The sequence below is a fragment of the Euleptes europaea genome, chromosome 3 (assembly GCF_029931775.1).
Source record: "Euleptes europaea isolate rEulEur1 chromosome 3, rEulEur1.hap1, whole genome shotgun sequence".
Taxonomy (NCBI): Eukaryota; Metazoa; Chordata; class Lepidosauria; order Squamata; family Sphaerodactylidae; genus Euleptes; species Euleptes europaea.
In genome coordinates, this window is record NC_079314.1 from 42,990,326 (window position 1) to 43,008,642 (window position 18,317).

The window sequence follows — 18,317 nt, forward strand, 5'->3', positions numbered from 1 at the left end:
AGTAATATATTAAATTGTACATTTCTAGTTTGTACATATGGGCTTTCTTATACCAGCTCTTTGTTGATCTCTTCCTCTGAATTTTGACACCATTTGGCTCCCCAATTATAAAAGGCTGCCACTGCCTCTAACCACTACACCACACTAACAGCCCATTCCTGAAGTGGGGGGCTGAAAGTGGTCTGGAGGCGGTGTAACCCTGCCACCAGCATAAGTGGCCTCTTATCACAGAATAAGAGGCACTTACAATGGCGGTGGGGGCAGTTCTGTCTGTGCCTGGATGCCAGGCTGCTCCTCCGATGCCGCAGTCTCTCCTGGACCTAAATCCCAGAAGAGAAATGTGGGGGGGGGGCATTCCCGGGGTGGAGCTGATGGTAGTCAGCTTCCAAAGCCCCTCCAGCCCGGAAACGCCTTCTTGAACAACAGCTCCTTCCTGGCACAGCACCACTGTTTCCAAGGGAGGGAAAGCCCCGTTTTCTTTTTCTACCTTTTAAAAAGGCTTTTTTACGCCTTGCGGCAGCTGGGATCCTTTTTTGCAGGGCCGCAGCAGTGCCCCAGCTATGCTGTCCCTGGCCGCTGAAAAGCTCAGGAATGAGCTGTTGGTCTTGCCATAATTCTTATTTCACCCTGAATCATGGCCATCAAATACTATTGCAGAGGGAAGGTGAATTTTCAATACTTTGCCTTCCTCACAAGCCCCGAACTTGTATTTTTTTTTTTATTTATTTATTTATTTATTTATTTATTTATTTATTTATTCGTTATTTTCTTCCAAACTATCAACATGGCCCTAATTTGTGTAATAGTTTTAGTAAGCAATTGTGTCTGTTCGTGCTTCTAAAATGATGGCAAACTGAAAAGTCAAAGGCTTTTGTGTCTCCATGACTACGTGGCCTTGTATCACACAGCAGTGTGCCACCTTCTGATCGCGGATGTTTTATTTATGAACCCTTGAGACAGTGCCCAAAGAAGGATCAAACGGCGCTGAATCCTGTCTACATCAAGACCCTGTGAGGAATAACGCCTCATGAAAACAGTTCCTGCGCTTTAACTATGTACTTATTTTTATTGGTATCTCCAAGTGTTAGGTAAAGTATTTTAGAGTTATCTTGACAAAGGAATGTGGCATGCTGAAAGCAAAAAGTCCTTAAAAAACAACAACAGTATATTACCTTTCATCTGTTAGAGTCAAAGCAATCTTTAAGTAGGCCCAAACTCTATCTGTAAACTGGACTCTGGCCAGCGAGGGCCCCTGAAAGGGCATGGAAGCCTGGAACATTGTGTGGCAGTTAGCACATACAGATCAACCAGCTACCTGAGGGGAGCTCTCCTGTGTCAGGGGCATAGATATTCTGCCAAGAGACGAGGAAATTTTACTATACTATACATTAGATCTAAATGGTTATTGGCTGCGGGTTTCCAAAACTTTGTAAAACAGTCAAGGATGGAGCAGTGATCGTAGCCCATGATTTTCTGACTGTCCACCAACCCTGCAGTGCATACCATCAACTGTGTACAGATTTATTTTTAATCAATAACTTGGGTTGCCAACCTCCAGGTGCCTACTGGAGATCTCCAGCTGTTACAGTTGATCTCCAGATGACCAGGATCAATTCCCCTGGAGAAAATGGCTGCTTTGGAGTAGGGACTCTATGACATAATACCCTGCTGAGGTCCATCCCCTCCCCTCCCCAGGCTCCAACCCCCAAATCCCCAGATATTTCCCAACCTAGAGCTGGCAACCCTATCAATAACAGCAACAACAACAGGATGATTCTCCTGATATTGTATTCAAAGTGCAGCTTTTTCTGTCAGTGAAGCTAAAACAGTCCATATTATGTTGGTGTGTCCGCCCCCCCTCAAAGCTGCTTGAGAATTCATACTTTTAGCGTGTTGCTTCCATTTTTTTGGCAATGGGATTCTTTGAGGGACAAAGAATGAGTCCAGTATCAATTTTTCTGTTTTATGTTTTCAATGACTGCAAGGAGAAATGAAGCAGCCTGGAAATAAAGCTAAGCACAAGGACAGTTACTGCCTCAAAATTAGTGTTTGGGTTGTACCTTGGTTTGCTATTAGAAGAGCAAATGTGTAATTTGGGGAAGGGGACAGACAGTTGTGAAAAAGAGAATTTCGTCAAAGTATTTCAGCCAATCTTAACCCTTAATAGTTAGGAAAAATTCACACTTAGGTGTACAAAACAAATATATTGATGTCGCTACTTCTCTGCCTTGGTGCCAGGGGAACATCTGTATATTTGGACACATTTGGTGTTCAGCAACTACTTAGGGATTGCACAGGGGTGCTGTCTGCCTTTCATCCTCTTGGCTCTTAGAGAGCTTGGAACAACCGTTGCCTAGACTAGATCTTATATACAACAGATTGTCATGGATTGTATTCATTATTTAAACGGGACTGGTTTTCCCCACAGTGCTGTCATGTTTATGATGATTATGACGTTGACCTCTTCAATTGTGAATGAAGTCTAACTTGATATCCAGGTTGCTTGCTGGTCTCATTGTGACTGAATGAGATGTTTCTGTCCAAATCATATTCTCTCTCTCGTGTTTCCTACAAAAGCTGCCTTCTATTTTCAGCTTTTATTTTTTCCTGCTTTCTAGCTAGCAAAAATGAAGATGCATATGAAAAAGTAGTACAGGGAGCAACAGCTGGCTAATCTCTCCCTCCCACCCCAATTCAGGGTATTCACAGTTTTGCTTATAGAAAACTAAAGCACTTATACTTTTAGTTTCCATAAACAGTATTATTTTGCAGGCTAAGTAGGTTCTAAATGGCATTTTAAAAGCAGTAACATAAGTTTGGGGTCGATAAAGCAAGTACTGCATATGTTTTGCTGCCCCAAATCCACCCACCTCATGGGAGCAAAGCCTTGCCAAGACCAATCAGCATAATCTTGGGATTGGAGATTAAAATATTCCACGCACCTAAAATGTTGAGCCTCATTTATATAAATAAAACCTCTTTTCTTTAAACCTTTAATCTCTTCTTTGCTAGTATCTGATCTGCCATATTTTAATGTCATTATGATCCTTTTTTCTCTCTATGGCTAAATGTAATGCTTATTAGTTTTTTTGGGGGAAAATAATTTTGATATAAATTAGTCAGGATGTAGACTTAAATACATCTGATAACACTTTCATGCATAAAGTGCTTTAGCAAAACTGCATTTAAGCATTTTATGAAGACCTATTAAAATGAGATCTAGTCTGCCATTGCATTTTTTTGATCAGTGCTTTGAGGGGTAGTGTTGTGAGACAAATCTACTATCCATTAGAATCCCGGTGGTGATTTCCTTCTATACACAATATGGTTTCTTTGGGCTCTGTTCTGATTCCCTCTGGTGTACATAAAAAAAAAAGATGTGAAGGATCTCTGTGTGAGTCTTGACTTATCAAGAGGGTTTTGATTGTGTGTGAGTAAAAGGGATATGGGCCCTGACCTGGATGGCGGAGACTAGCCTGATCTCGTCAGATCTCGGGAGCTAAGCAGGGTCCGCCCTGGTTAGTATTTGGATGGGAGACCACCAAGGAATGCCAGGGTTGCTGTGCAGAGGAAGGCACTGGCAAACCACCTCTGTTAGTCTCTTGCCATGAAAACCCCAAAAAGGGGTCGCCGTAAGTTGGCTGTGACTTGACGGCACTTTATACACACACAAAAGGGATATAGTAGATTTGGAAGTTAAGCAAGCCAGTTAGCTAGTGCTCTTAGAACAGTCAATAAATCTGCTGCCTAATTTAAGAATTAACTAAAATAGCCACATTTTAAGTTATTCATGGGGCTCATAATGCTTAGAGCAAGGATCACAGCATTGGTGTAAAGTATGTTCCCTTAGATGTATGTTAGGAGATATCTTTTGGTGCTCTGACCAGGAGAGCTTTGTGCCCGTTGAAGCCTCTGCTCCAGAAAGTTTACATTCCCATCACTTGAGGAGTACTCTCTGGGACTTGCGGCCTATAGATGCTCTAGAGGATTTTGCAGACACTCACCAGACATATACTTGCATAGGGAGGGATAGGCATTTCCTGGAAAGCAGAATAATGTTGGCTGTGGCTCACCCATGCAATCTAGTCACAAGATGGCAGTGGAAAGTCATAGCTTGTGCCACGGTTTCTTAACCCAATCCAAGGCAGACTTCAGTGGACTTAGAAGGGTATAGCTGTGTGTAAGCTTACATTGTAATTCTGGCGCATTGTTAATTCTGCAGCCTTTTTAATTAGTGTTATCTAATTACTAATCTACATCTTCCTTGCATGGCTTGGTATTCCCACCTGAATTTTAGGATCAGTTCCGTCTGCAGGGATTTGCACCTGAATGATGTACAACAGGTGTCTCTCTGCTACAACTCCCTCTCTCCTTCTGTGATTTGGGTTTTGAAACTTTCTGTAAAATAACTGTTCACCTCGTAGGTACTTGAAGAAGTGGCGTCTGATTCATGAATGCTTATGCTGGAAGAAACTTTGTTAGACTGTGTAACATACAGTCTGTTTCAGTCCATTTCTGTTTCAGTTTGCAGCAACAGATTAACATGACTGCTCCTTTAGGCTTATTATCCTCAGTCGAGTGAAGTACAACTCACCTCTGTGGAAGGAAGTAAATTGGTGTACTTCTGAACCCTATTAGAGGGGGCCCCATATCCGGTGCCTGGGATGAGGGGCAGTTTTTATCTGTGTCCAAATCTGTTGTCAGCCATTAAGGCAGTGTTATTCATTCAGTGGCTCGGACGCCACAGGTGGCTCTTTTTTGAGCCCATTGTGGCACCTGCCCCATGTTTCGGGAAACAGGCCTTTGTCTAGTGGGGCTTGTGGTTGTTAGCTGGTTTCCCTTTGAAACAGCTTCTGCCAGAGGAAAGGGTAAGCTGGATACTTCCCTGAGGTGCAGGTCTCCCGCTCCAGGTTGGAAGTCAATGTGGCTGTTTTGGTTGAGGGTAACTGTGAATGTGTTTCCCCATGAGCCGTGGAGTGAATTCTACTGCATTATGGTATCGATTTGGCTGATCCCTTGGTACTTATCTGCACAGTAGTGCCTGGGGTTCTGTTTGGATGCTGACCAAAGCTTGGAACTAGCTTTTTAGGTAAAGACAGGTAAGAGGGAAGAAATCCCTGACCCGGATAGCCCCAGGCTAGCCTGATGTCGTCAGATCTCAGAAGAGGACCAGCCTTGGTTAGTATTTGGATGGGCAACCTCCAAGGAATACCAGGGTCATGACGCAGAGGCAGGCAATGGCAAACCACCTCCCAAGATCTCTTGTCTTGAAAACCCTATGGGGTCGCCATACATCAGCTGTGACTTGATAGCAGTTTCCACTACCACAAGAGGGAAGAAAAGCTAGAACAGAAGTTAGACTCCTCAGTTTCAACAGCAGAAATCATTTTGGCCAACTTCTGTATTCTAATTGCTGGTTTGTCTCATGAAGATACAACCAAAACAGGATTACATTGCTGTTAGAAAAGGTTCCTCATGTAACCAAAAGGCTAGCAGTGCAGTCCTAAACAGAATTACACCTTTTTAAACTTCTTGGGCTTAGATGGGTGTAACTTTGCTTAGGGTTGCACTGTAGGAGAAGAATTCAGGCCATAGCCTGTGCTTGATGTTTCAATTGTGTGTGTGTGTTTTAAAATATAAACACCATTAAGAAGAGCTCATTCTAAAAAAAGTAAAAAAAAAGTGGTGTAAAACTTTCTTTAAACTCATTATGTATGATAAATTTCTGGAGGCTTTAACTATCAGCAGTAATAACTGGGTTTTAGAGCGTAGCAGTAATAGCTTGATTTGAGCACTTGATTAATTTTTTTTCATATAAGCAATAGATAGATAATTACTTTTAAGAGCCTTTAATGAAACACCTCCAGGAAACAATGGCAATCAATGAACCCTAACGTAATTAAATCCCTTCTCATTTATACGAGATACTTCTTGGTTAACTGCTTTATCACAGTCATCTTTTTTGAATTGCTTAAACCGTAATTTTTCTTATGACGTCTGTTACACAATATATTTATCATTGAACCAAATAATTTTGTCCTGGGCTTATTGGTCTATTAACTTAATGAGGAAAAATAGGAAAGTATGAAAGTAATGGCTTAGAATTAATTTCTACAAGGGAACTTTTTTTATGTAAGCAGATATTCTCTTTGACACTATTTGATAGAAGGTACTGTAGTTACTAATACACTAACTAATATTGATGATATAATTCCAGAGGGGGTAACTGTATTCATTTGTTGCAGCAAAATCTAGTGACACCTTGAGGACTAACAACATTTATTCCAGTGTAATCTTTCTTGAGTCAGAGCTGTCTTTATCAGAAACCTGTATCTCCTATGAGTGAATCCTCCATGCATCTGATGAAGTGAGCTCTGCTTATGCTGAATTTAAAAAAACTTAAGCTGCCACTAGACTTCTGTTTAATATTTGCAAGAGAGCTTAATCTCACGAGGTTAGGAGAGAATCTGTTGTAAGATGGTGCCTGATTTTGCTTCTGATCTCTTACTGGGAATAATGGGAGAGGGAGTCATCCGCTGTCATTTCCACATCAGTCAGTCAGTCAGTCTCTGGCTTCTCTTCCATACTTTTTCTATTGTGGAGTTCTAAACTCTGTGAAGAACACACTGTGAGCATCAGTGCTCTGAGGCGCTGTGATGCTGAATGCCATGCCTTTACTTTCCAATTTCTTTGTAGTTGTTTACTAATTTAAGTCATTTTCTGGGGGGGGGGGTTCTGAATTTGAAGGCTATCCTAGTCAGGGGAGTAAAAAAAAGACAAAAATAGAAGTTATATTAGATAAATGCAGAATTGCTATCTTTTTCACAGCTGCTGACTCAGGGCTCATTTATCTTCATTTTTTCAAATAGCATCTCTGTTCTGTTAAATTAGCATTTGGTTGGCTCTCTGTCATTGGGTTTTCTTGTGTGGATTGGTATCAACCTTGTTTTTATATATGATTTTTGCAGGCACTCTTTTTCTCATTTTAACTGCTGGCATTTGAAAATGATCTGGGTAGAATATGTGCAGAGATCATGAGGTCTCGTTGAAAATCACTTCTGATCATTTCTTCAAGTCTTAGGATCAAATTCCACACTGCATCCCTTGACACACATGTGCATGCCAAAAGGTTATTTTTAATTGGTTTTTATTAAATAATACAATAGAAACAATATACAACAAAGTATATGCCACAAAAACAACATGTATAAAATGCAGCAAGAACTGGGCCCTGAGACTAGAGAATGCATTGGAAAAACTAGACCAGAACTACAAAGCTGAAGAGCCGCACAATGAAATGGTACAATCCATAGAATGGGCAGAACAATGAAAACTGCATAAGGCCTATGTGTATTTTGTGGTATAGGAACACTCATGTATGTGTTTGTGTGTGCTGATACGTCAATAATTTTCTCTTTCTGTGTAAGATTAAGCATGTTGAAAATGTACTAGGGCAAGTAGATTTTTCTAGGTTATCTTTTAACCAAAAGATCAAACACTGAAACCCAGTGTGCCAGGATAGGACTGTGGAGGTAACAGTTGGTATGAAAATAGAGGGTGGTACAAGCACACTTCTGTTCTAGAGTATGGTATGTTGTCTGCTATGGTGGGCAAGCTCCTGCCCCCAGCCTCCATCTCCCTCTGCTGCTCAATGGAGCAGCGGGAACAAAATAGGGGTGGGCAGTGTCATGTGATGCTGTTATGTCACTTCTGGGTTCGTACCTGGAAGTGATGTTATGGCATTGCATGATGCTGATTTCCACAGTCCCCTCCCCCCATGCTCCTGCCAGCCAATGGTACTCCTGGCTGGCAACCCTAGGCCGCTTGCCTATTTGGAAACATGATATGAAACTCTTTCTTGAGATTAATGAGGGGGGATGCATTAATCTTCATTAAGGAAGATTCAAGTGAGATTAAGAAAGATTACAGATTGAGGACAACCCTCTAAGACTTCACTCTCATGTCATTTCTGTGGTTCTTTCCACTGAAAATCTAAAATAGTGACTGCTGGTGGGGTGGGGGTGGGGGATAAATATCCCTGCAGGATGCAAGGAGCTGCGATTGTGACTGAAGTTCCTTCTCTTGGCAAAATGTACAGAAGCCATGCAGGGAACCCACGTCTTCTCCCTCAGCTCTCAACAGTGGGTCAAGCATCTCAGTAGACAAATAGGAACAGTGGCTTAACTCTCTGAAGCCACCCTTGCATCTCTCATATTTCAGACCAGCATGTCTCCTGGAGAGAAGAAGTGAGTGAGCCTGCCTTTCCTCTGGGGCTGTGTGTTCCCAGCATTTTCCAATATATTTTAGGAGAGCCCAGAAGTTTTTTAACCCATCAGTAACTTGCAAGTAGAGCTGGCAGGCACCTCTCTCTCTTTTCCAGTTTAATGTGTTTCCTCTGGATTTTCTTTCTTCTAACAGGGTTTTTGCGACAGGACAGTTCAGTGTTCTGCTTGAACAGCTTGGAAAAGCCCTGTGACTGAACCTTTGTTTAACTGATGTCCTGAACACCCCAGTGCTGTCTCCTTAAGGCTCCGTACTTCACGCCTGGTGTGACATTTTTCTTGTTGTTCAATAAACTCTGACCATGAGGAGCTGTCAGGCTGATATACACCACAGGCTAGCATTCAGCCAAACACCAGACAAGCGTTTGGGTGCCCTGAAGGCCTTGGTTTCTTTCTCCTCCTTTTTTTCTTTCTTTCTTTCATGACACACGCAAGAAAATAAACACCAGTATATCACAAAGCTGTAAGGCGTTTATTGTTGTTCTGATGAAGAGAATATATTTCATCCCCTTGAGTTAGCACCCCATTCTTAAACCATGCCACATAAGAGTTTGACATTTGCAAGTCACGAGATTTTACATCTGGACACAAGTTCTAGAGAATTTGGTTTAAAAATGCAGATGTACTGTGGCTTTATTAGTGCTGTAGGGGATTGGCCCAAAGCAAGTCTACTCATAATTAAGTCCTATTGTTCAATGAGGCTTACTCCCAGGAAAGTGTCTTTTAAGAATATGAAGGGCAGATCTTTTTAGTAATAAGTTTTCTGATATGTGTTTGTAGTGGCCAGTGTAAGCAGCGGGGAGCCCTTTTCTAATGCATCACTGGGATGTGCAATCATTGTCATTCAATTATGTTGCATTTCTGTATGTTGAAAATGTTCACTGATTCCCCCCCCCCCAACTACTTTTGTTGTTCATGCCTGTTGGTTTCAACTGGAAACACAGTTCTGGTGTTAAGGTTGTGGTCTTCCAGCCAAGGATTATACTTTCATGCATGATGTGGTTTGTGTGAAGTTCCAGGCAGAAGGGAGATGGGGTCCTACTTGTATAGGCAATTAAAATTCTCCCTTGCAGATTGGACAGAGACATGTGCTTGGTGTCCCTAGAAGACAGGGAGTATTATAGAGTGGCCTTGAGGAATGTGTTTGTCTCCCCAAGAAATGCAAGCAGCAGGGCATAGTGAGCAATCTGGGATTCATGGAAGGAAAGGATCCTTCTCCCCCCACCCCACCCCAAGGCAGACAAGTGCTTTACATGGTAAACAGAGGCTTGTTTTTTGGCACCCAGCAATGGCAGGAAGTTAGCCGAGTGGTTACCATATGTGGTTCCTGTCACATGGAGTTGGCAGCAACACATCTAGGAAGTGGGCACAGAGAGTTGCAGTGTTCAGCCAGTGAGTGCTGGTGGGAAGCACATGCTGCATGAATCCTGCTTAGTGGAAGCAAATATTTGTCATGTGAATGAATTTCTCTGGCAAGATCTGATTGGATAATGTCCTTGTCAGTTATATGCTCTCCAACCTGATCTCTCTAATTGGCTTGAGCTCCCAAAATCAGGCACGAGAATAACAAAGAGATCCTGATATCAACAAATATTAATTAATTTCCATAGTCTATAATACCATTGTGAATAGTGCTGCATTTGCACATTTTTTTCTTTTGTTAATGGTTGAATGTACATCCCTGACTCACAAAAATAGCTCCTGCTGTAGTTGATGTATTAAATTTAATTAAAACGTCCTCTTTGTACAAGACTGAACAATATATGGTTTGCTTTTTTGCCAAAGGTATAGAGACCAGTCAAATAACAGAAACATTAATATTTAAACCCGTTTGCATCTCTTCTGCAAAATTATTTATTTGTGCCATGCCCTTTTCTGCTAAGCAACACTGAAGGTATCTGAATATATTAGAAAATGTTATTTTAATTAGTATGTGCTTTGTTTCATGCTGAAGGCCCACGTAGCAAAGCAATTCCATCTTTACTATGAATGAGGCCTGAATTGGCTATGAATACCTAGGCAAAGGTTCTGGTGTTTGTAATGGATAATGGTAAAGCTACCAATTGTGCATAATTAGGGTTGCCAACCTCGAGGTACTGGCTGGAGATCTCATGCTAGTACAACTGATCTCTAGTTAATAGGAGTGGGGAAACTGATAGAGATCAGTTCCCCTGGAGAAAATGGCCATTTTGGCAATTGGACTCTACGGCATTGAAGTCCCTCCCCAAACCCCACCCTCCTCAGGCTCCACCCCCAAACCTCCCACCAATGGCGAAGAGGGACCTGACAAGCCTATTCATAATCACAAAGATTCTGTGGCCCATAATTCCCTCCTTCAATTCGCAGCAACTAGTATGGAACCAAGAATGCTTCTCCAGTACAGAAAGTAGAAGGACTTCCTCTTACCTCCTCTCTTACCTGTCTGCTTGTGGCAGCAGGTAGGTCTCACTGGAAGGTCTTCTTCCCTCTAGGGTACATTGACCATTACTACCACCAGCCTCCCAAGTGCCAGGGATCCTTGGAAATGTAACTTACCCATGTGCTGTAGATCTTTAACACCCCTGGAACCTTGGGATAGTACTGTTTTAGGTAGGAAGACCTCCAGAGAGATTTCCCTGCCATCTCTGCTAGGTAAGTGGAACAGGTGTATGAAGTGTAGGAGCTGGGGAGGGATTCCGATCCCATCAGGTTATCAAAAATATTGTGATGAGTCTGAATTTTGGGAATGGGTTTGTGTGTGTAATCTGACCTTTTTTTGGGGGGGGGGGGAAACAGCCGAGTATGTGTAATCTTTCTTGGAGGTTTGCACATCACTAGTGGATAGCCCACCGAAAATGGAAGTTGAGAGCCAGCGTGGTGTAGTGGTTAAGAATGGTGGTTTGGAGTGGTGGAGTCTGATCTGGAGAACCTGGTTTGATTCCCTACTCCTCCACATGAACGGCGGAGGCTAATCTGGTGAACTGGATTTGTTTCCCCACTCCTACACACGAAGTCAGCTGGGTGACCTTGGGCAAGTCATGCCCTCTCAGCCTCACCTACCTCACAGGGTGTCTGTTGTGGGGAGGGGAAGGGAAGGTGATTGTAAGCTGGTTTGATTCTGCCTTAAGTGGTAGAGAAAGTCGGCATATAAAAACCAACTCTTCTTCTTCTTTGTGCAAAGGCCAGTTCCATGCTAGGTATGATTAAACTGAGTTCAAATGTAACCTGAAACCATGATTTCGTTGAAGCTGGCTATTGTTAGTGTGATTGTCTGGATGCAGTCCACTACGATTAGGGTACAGCATCGGGTGGCTGCTAAAGAATAATCCTCTTCCAATTTGGAAAAGCTGAAGTAACCATGGTTAGCATAAAATCATGGAATTGTATAATGTCTGAACTGAGCCAATATGACAGTCTCACAGTGACGTTATGCAAATCTGTGCTGAGAATCCATTCAGAATGCTGTGTTCTCTAACTCAAGCAAAGATATCCCAGAGCAAGAAAGGTATGAAGTGAGGCAACTAAGGGAATAGGAGCATCTACCTTTAAAGGAAGTGTCTGGGTTTTTTTTAAGTTTAGAAAAATATCCCGGGGGTGGGTGTGTATAAATCCATTATGGCTCTCTGCCTTTCAGCAGGATATTTGTATTTATTTTAGTATCATTGTAACCTGCCTTGGGAGCAATCTTGGAGACAGGCAGGTTTAAAATGCCCAATACAAATGACGTGTGAGGAAAACTGGATCTTTCTCAGTACAAGAAATCCAAGTCACCCAATGAGATTGTTTAGTATGTTTAGGGCAGAAAAAGTATTTCTTTGTGTGACATATAATTAGCAAGCAGCTGATTACCATATTTGGTAAGGGCTAGTTGCATAGGTTTTGTTTTGTTTTTAGAATGGTTGGTCGTATCCATGAAATTTGTATTAGCCATGACAAGCCAAGTCCCTTATTAAAGGCAGAGTGCATAACTGTTGGTGGGGGTGGGGGAGCAAAGAACATTGCTTGCCTATTCACATTGAGCCTTGCCCCTGGGTGTTTCCCATTTGGCCAGCAATTTTTGTAGGCAGAATTCTGGGCTAGATAGATTTTTGGTCTCATCTAGCAAGTCAGTTCTTATGTGTAAGGAAAATTCACTCTGGAATGTGCCACGTCTAGGGCTGCCAACCTCCAGGTAGTAGCTGGAGATCTCCCACTCTTACAACTGATTTCCAGCTGATAGAGATCAGTTCCCCTGGGGAAAATGGCTGCTTTGGCAATTGGGACTCCATGGCACTGAAGTCCATCTCCAAACCCCATCCTTCTCAGACTCTACCCCCAAAATCGCCAGGTCTTTCCCAACCTAGAGCTGGCAACCCTAGCCACGTCAGGCTTATTTCAATAAACTGCTTCTTAGCTCCTTTGTATGAAAGGGGGGACAACATTATAGGGGTTCATCATTCTCATTTTAGGGGAACACTTTTGGGGAAATGACTGCCCTGTGATCAGCACAAGGAAATCGTATTAGCTTTAAGCATTAGTTTAATACTTCTCCCAAGGTCAAAAGGGATGTGTGTTGTGTATTTCAGAACTCAGCCCAAGCGTTCGGGAACAGCCTGATATTTTCTGACACCTTGTGGTATTCTATTTCCCTTCTCGATGCTAGAAAATTGCATGTGTTTCATAGCAATGTTAAACCTACAATATAGAACTTGTGTGTGAGAGAAGGAGGGGGAGAGAAAATGGGGGTGGGAAACAATGTCTGAAGCAGCTTCACAGCAATATCAAAGGGACTTCAGCATCAATCTCCCCCCACCCCGCCCGGAAGATGATCTGTCAGCTTGCATTTGCGCTTGTGATCTTCCTTGCTCTTTGCTATTGATCTGATGGGACATCTCTTTTCTCCTTTTCCTTCCTTTTTAATATTTCCTGCAGGATCAAGCTGTGGGTGGATAAGATGCAAGAAGACCTCGTAACGCTAGTGAGAACGGCGAGTGGGGTGGACAAACTTGCGGAAGTAAGTGCTGCTTGTTCGGGCTCTGTTGGACAAAATGGGGAGGCTCAGAAGTGAGCGTCATTCTGCAAGGTTGCAGGAAAAAAAATATGAAACCTAAAAAAAGGGATGAAAGATTCAAAGAAAAAGATTTCTGGCATGTGCAGATATGGGGGGAGGCTGATGTCCAGGTGCCATTTTGGTTACTGCAGCAACCCAAAATGGCATTGGATGTTGCATGGCCCCCACCAGAAGGTCAGGGGGTACCAGAGTTGGAGGATAAGAAAGGGAATGGAGACAAGATTTGGGAGGCTGCAAGGGGGAAAGGGCTGTGAGGGAGGGAAGGAGGGAAAATGGTAGCCAAGGGAGAGATTAAGCAGTTACAGTACATAGAAGGAGGGTGTAGTGGAAGGGCTGTGACTCAGTGGTAGAGCCTCTGCTTGGCATGCAGAAGGCCCTAGGTTCAATCCCTGGCATTTCCAGTTAAAGGGACTAGGCAAGTAGGTGATGTGAAAGACCTCTGCCTGAGACCCTGGAGAGCTGCTGCCAGTCTGAGTAGACAATACTGACTTTGATGGACCAAGGTTCTGGTTCAGTATAAGGCAGCTTCATGTGTTCATAAGAAGGTCCATGGAGGCAGCGAGAGAATGAAGGGAGCTGGAGGAAATTGAGTGAGGCAGGAGCAAGGTGGGAGAAGCAGAGAGTGTGGGGGATGGAGGCAGTGAGAATGGGCTTTCTCTTCCCCCACAAATCCTTGAAGATTCCACTCCTGTGCACTCGTGTTGTATGTATGCATGTGGGAGACTACACACACACACTCCATCACACACACTCCAACTCACTTTCTGTACCATACTCACACTTGTTCACTCTCTCTACCACGCTCTGTCTGTCTGCCTCTCTCCCTCTAATACACATGCCCAATCCAACCCAGAAGAGTGTTTACGTAGACCCAAATTGGGGGAAAAAAACAAAACATTTGGAAGCTCTCTATAAAAAGAAATGGGAAATGTAGAGGCTTTTTCTCCCATGGCTTGTATGCTGTATGCAGTGCCTGCTTTGGAACAATATTAGATTTCTTTCGTACAAAGATAACATGATAGGGGGAGGTCACAGCATATGCATTAATTGGCTGCCTGTCTGCTAAATTTGTTTGAGCATCCTTTATTGTTGTTGGGAAAAGCTAATATTAAATCATCTGCAAATGGCATGGACTGCCTCTGACAACAGCAAAACTCCCTGCCCTGTAGTATATGTCTAGGAAGTGTGACAGGCTGGAAAGAATTTCTAAAAAGGCTGGGGAGGGGAACAAATAAAAAGCTCAAGGAAAGAGGGAGTCTGATGTTGAAACAACTGCAAAAATCTTGACATGGATCTCTGGACCTCGCCAAATCTTGCATGGATGCATTCGCTTTCTTTAGGAACTATAATTCAACTTTGTTTCTACTTTTAAAATAAAGAATGCAAGACACTTTATTTCAGGACTTCCTGCTTGGCAGAAACCCCAATCTCAAATATCCAAAAAGATTTTGTACCCCCGGTAACTGTTGTTGGCTTTCATCCCTTATTGTATCATGTGTGTTTGTGGGATTTTATTGAACTGTTTATTTTATATACCTTATTTTAAATGCTATTTTAATGTTGAAATGTTTTGATGTTTGCTACCTTGGTGCTCTGTTTTGGGTGGAAAGGTGGCATAGAAATGTTTTAAATAAATAAGCATATGTTAAAGTGTAAGCCAAATATCTTGCCAGTGGGAAATGCATTGTGTTCATAGAATAATAGAGTTGGAAGGGACCACCAGGGTCATCTAGTCCAACCCCCTGCACAATGCAGGAAATTCACAACTGACTCCCCTCCCCACACCTACAGTGACCCCTACTCCATGCCCAGAATATGGTTTTCTGTGCCCATGGTGGAGAGTGGTAACTTGCAGGGTGGTGTGCTTACGTTACCTGGGGGCAAGGGGTTAGATCCAGTGGGAAGCTTCAGTTGACGGGTGGGGGGGCAGTTTCAGCAGTCCCTCTTCCAGCTGCAGACCTTCGGACCCCCCCCCCCCCCAATTACCACATGCTTATGGCTCCTGTGGGTTTAATTTCAGTGTTGACAGCATACTCAATTGGTTGCTTGGTCCTCTGTTTATGCCTGGAGGCCTCCATGTTTTGGCCTCCCCACATGTAAACAGGGAGCTGTGTCAAGTCCATGGTTTTTGAGACCAATCTGCTTCGTGTGAAAATCAATGCAGTACACTAACGGTGTCCTCCTAAGCAGGTCTGCTTGGAACCCTACTTAAGTCTGCTCAGTGGGACTTACTTCCAGGACGATGTGCTTAGAAATGCACTGTTACTAAGCTCAATAGGTTTTGTTTGTATCTTTCTAGTGCAATATCAGGATGAAACACATAGAAGTTATTTCCCTGTGAGAGTTTCCCCGTGTATTAAAGCCATCTGTGATTGCTCAGTCAATAATAGTGGAAAGGGGGACATAACTCTGGTACTGAGCGAATGCTTTGCATACACATACAAAAGCTCCGAGGTTCAATCCTTTTATCTTTTTTTACATTTCACAGTTGCTGATCCCTATTAGTGCTCAGTTATGTCTCAGCTGAAATGAACAGGATAATGGGTTGGATTCATGAGCTGGTTCTGCTAACAATGGTGCCCTCCTCTCACACAAGAGGCCCTCTTACATCAGGGGATGACTCTTTGCACCATTAGCTGAAGACATCTATGGGATCCAACCCATCATGTATTTATGCATGTGTATATGTGTTACACGCATATGTGTATCTGCTGGATCATAGACAGACACTTTCACTGTGACACCAGCTGAGCAGGATCGGCCTTAGTTAGTATTTGGATGGGCAACCACCAAGGAAGTCCAGGGTAGCTGTGCAGAGGCAGGCAATGGCAAATCATCTCTGTTCGTCTCTTGCCTGTTGGGTCACCACAAGTCGGCTGAGTTGATGGCACTTTCCACCACCAGCAACGGGTTTGCTGTCCCTCTCTGTTTTGTGTTCCTCTCTGATAATGATTTCTTCCACCTTGTCATACAACTCATTAATAAAGATGTTGAAGGTATACATACCTTTCAGCACCCTACGTGGGGACCTCCCTTTAGGCTGGTGATGTTCTATTGATAAACAGTATTTGAGTATCATTCTCCAGCCACCTGTGGATCCAGTCCCCCTGATGGTACTGTAATGTAGCCAGCAGAACACATTAAAACAGCATTTTTGGGGAAGAGTGTTCTAGCCTGTTTTTCCCCCTCTGGTAGGCTGTAAGTGCCAGGATATTTCATATAGGGTAGGAATCATGTGATCCCAACTTGTGGACTGAAATGGTACAGTCAGCAACCAGCACTGTAGTATTTTGCTGGCCATTAAACTTTTATCCTAATTGTTACACAAATGAAGTAACTTCTGTTAGAATATGTTTTCTCAGTGTGACAACCACTGTCACCTGTACACTGAAAGTTGGCTAGAGTTCACGTTCCTCTTGACCTTTTGATTTTTTCTGTACTGCTGCCTCTGTGGCCTGGAGGTCTCAGTGCAGTGCAACCCAATATCCATGGTTTGATTATCTTGCTGCAACTATGAGCAAGGGCTTGTACAAGCCACATTTCACAAACCAGCCATGAATCTTAGTTTGAAATCATAATTTGGCACCAGCCCACAGAACCTATTATGATGGTTTGGACATAAAGACGATCCTTGGTCTAAAATCTATGGTTTCAAAATACATCGGAACCCTACCAGTATGTGGCCTTTTGCAAGCTGTTGTCTTTCAGCCTATGTTCTCTGTTAAAAGAGAATAGATAGTTATCTGCCTTTCCATAGAGTCATTGTAATGCCGAACAAGAAAAAAGCAAAATCTATTCGCTTTATTATTAGCGATGCTCCTTCCAAGATAGGTTTACTGAGTTTTGTGAAGCTGCACATTATCTTAGAGGGCACTTTTATTTCTCTTCTTGAGTCTGTTTTAATTTAAATGATAAAGAAAATAGAGTACTTTGAAAACAGCTGACATTTTGTTTAGACTTTGTATGAAGAGGAAACTGTGTGGGATGTAATCTTTTCTTGTCTAATCATGTCAAACTTAATATTGCTGAAGGTCTGTGGCTCACGTTTCCCAAGATGTGAACCATAAAAGAACGTTTGTCAAGCAAACAAGGATAGGCCTTGGCATTTAATAGGAGCTTATTGGGCCCCCGCTGAAAGTCACTTCAGACCTTGCTCCCAAGTGTGGCGCTGTCACGGACCACTCTGGTTTAGCATGGGGAGATGAATCCTCGTTGGAGGAGTACAACCCATCCCCAAGCCCCCTTCCTGTGAATCCAGTGTCTCAGGGCCTCTCCAAAGGTGGCCTGAGTCAGCGCTGGTGCTGCCCTCTGAGCTAGCAGGGCCCTCAAGCCAGGAGGTTCCAGCACACTGACAGATCTACCACGGTCTTCTGAAGGACCCCAGGAGCAGAGAGGGCAAAGGGCAAGGGCTGAGGCTTGGAGCAGTCACAGGAGTTGGCAACCCCGTGGCCTCCCTTCTGCTGAAGGAATGCCAGGAGAAACCAATAAGTAATTGCAGGATGCGGTCTCCACTACTCCTCACCAGTAATGGAGCTGGCCCAGCTTGTGGGGAGGAGCTTGATGTTGGTCCAGCCTCACTTGCAGGGAAACACCCTATATAAGGCTGTAGTGAAGCCAGAGGCAGTGTGGTATGGATTTGGCTGCAGCTGGCCCCACCAGTTGCCTGATGTGCTTGAGATTGATTTGTGGAACCTTGTGACCTGACACTGGGGATGCTTTCAGACCCTGCCTTTAGAATATACGCTTTGACCCCAGACTGAGACCTTGGGTTGCCTTTTGACCTTGCATTTGGATTGTGTTTCTGGAGCCTAGATTTTGACATTGGACTGTAACCTGAGAATCCTTGCTGTGAGACCCCCTTCCATACTTCCTATCTAATCTTGCAAAGGGAGGATTCATCTCTCCTGCAGAAGACCGTCAAGCTTCTTGCAACTCACAGTAGGAGAGATGCATGAGCTCCCCCTTCAGATGTGAAATGGAAGTAGGGATGCTGTGAATTTTGCAGC

General features: G+C 43.3%; 2 protein-coding genes across 2 annotated transcripts in view; both read left to right on the forward strand.

The window, feature by feature from the left end:
• MEIG1 (meiosis/spermiogenesis associated 1) overlaps window positions 1-2,149 on the forward strand; it is a 256,861-nt gene extending 254,712 nt beyond the window's left edge. Inside the window, exon 4 of the mRNA XM_056846090.1 lies at window positions 2,140-2,149. The gene's annotated coding sequence lies outside the window, so the exon portion shown is untranslated. The remainder of the gene's footprint in view (window positions 1-2,139) is intronic.
• CACNA2D1 (calcium voltage-gated channel auxiliary subunit alpha2delta 1) overlaps window positions 1-18,317 on the forward strand; it is a 437,349-nt gene that overhangs the window by 67,052 nt on the left and 351,980 nt on the right. Inside the window, exon 2 of the mRNA XM_056846470.1 lies at window positions 13,173-13,254. Coding sequence (XP_056702448.1) covers window positions 13,173-13,254 — 82 coding nt within the window. The remainder of the gene's footprint in view (window positions 1-13,172; window positions 13,255-18,317) is intronic.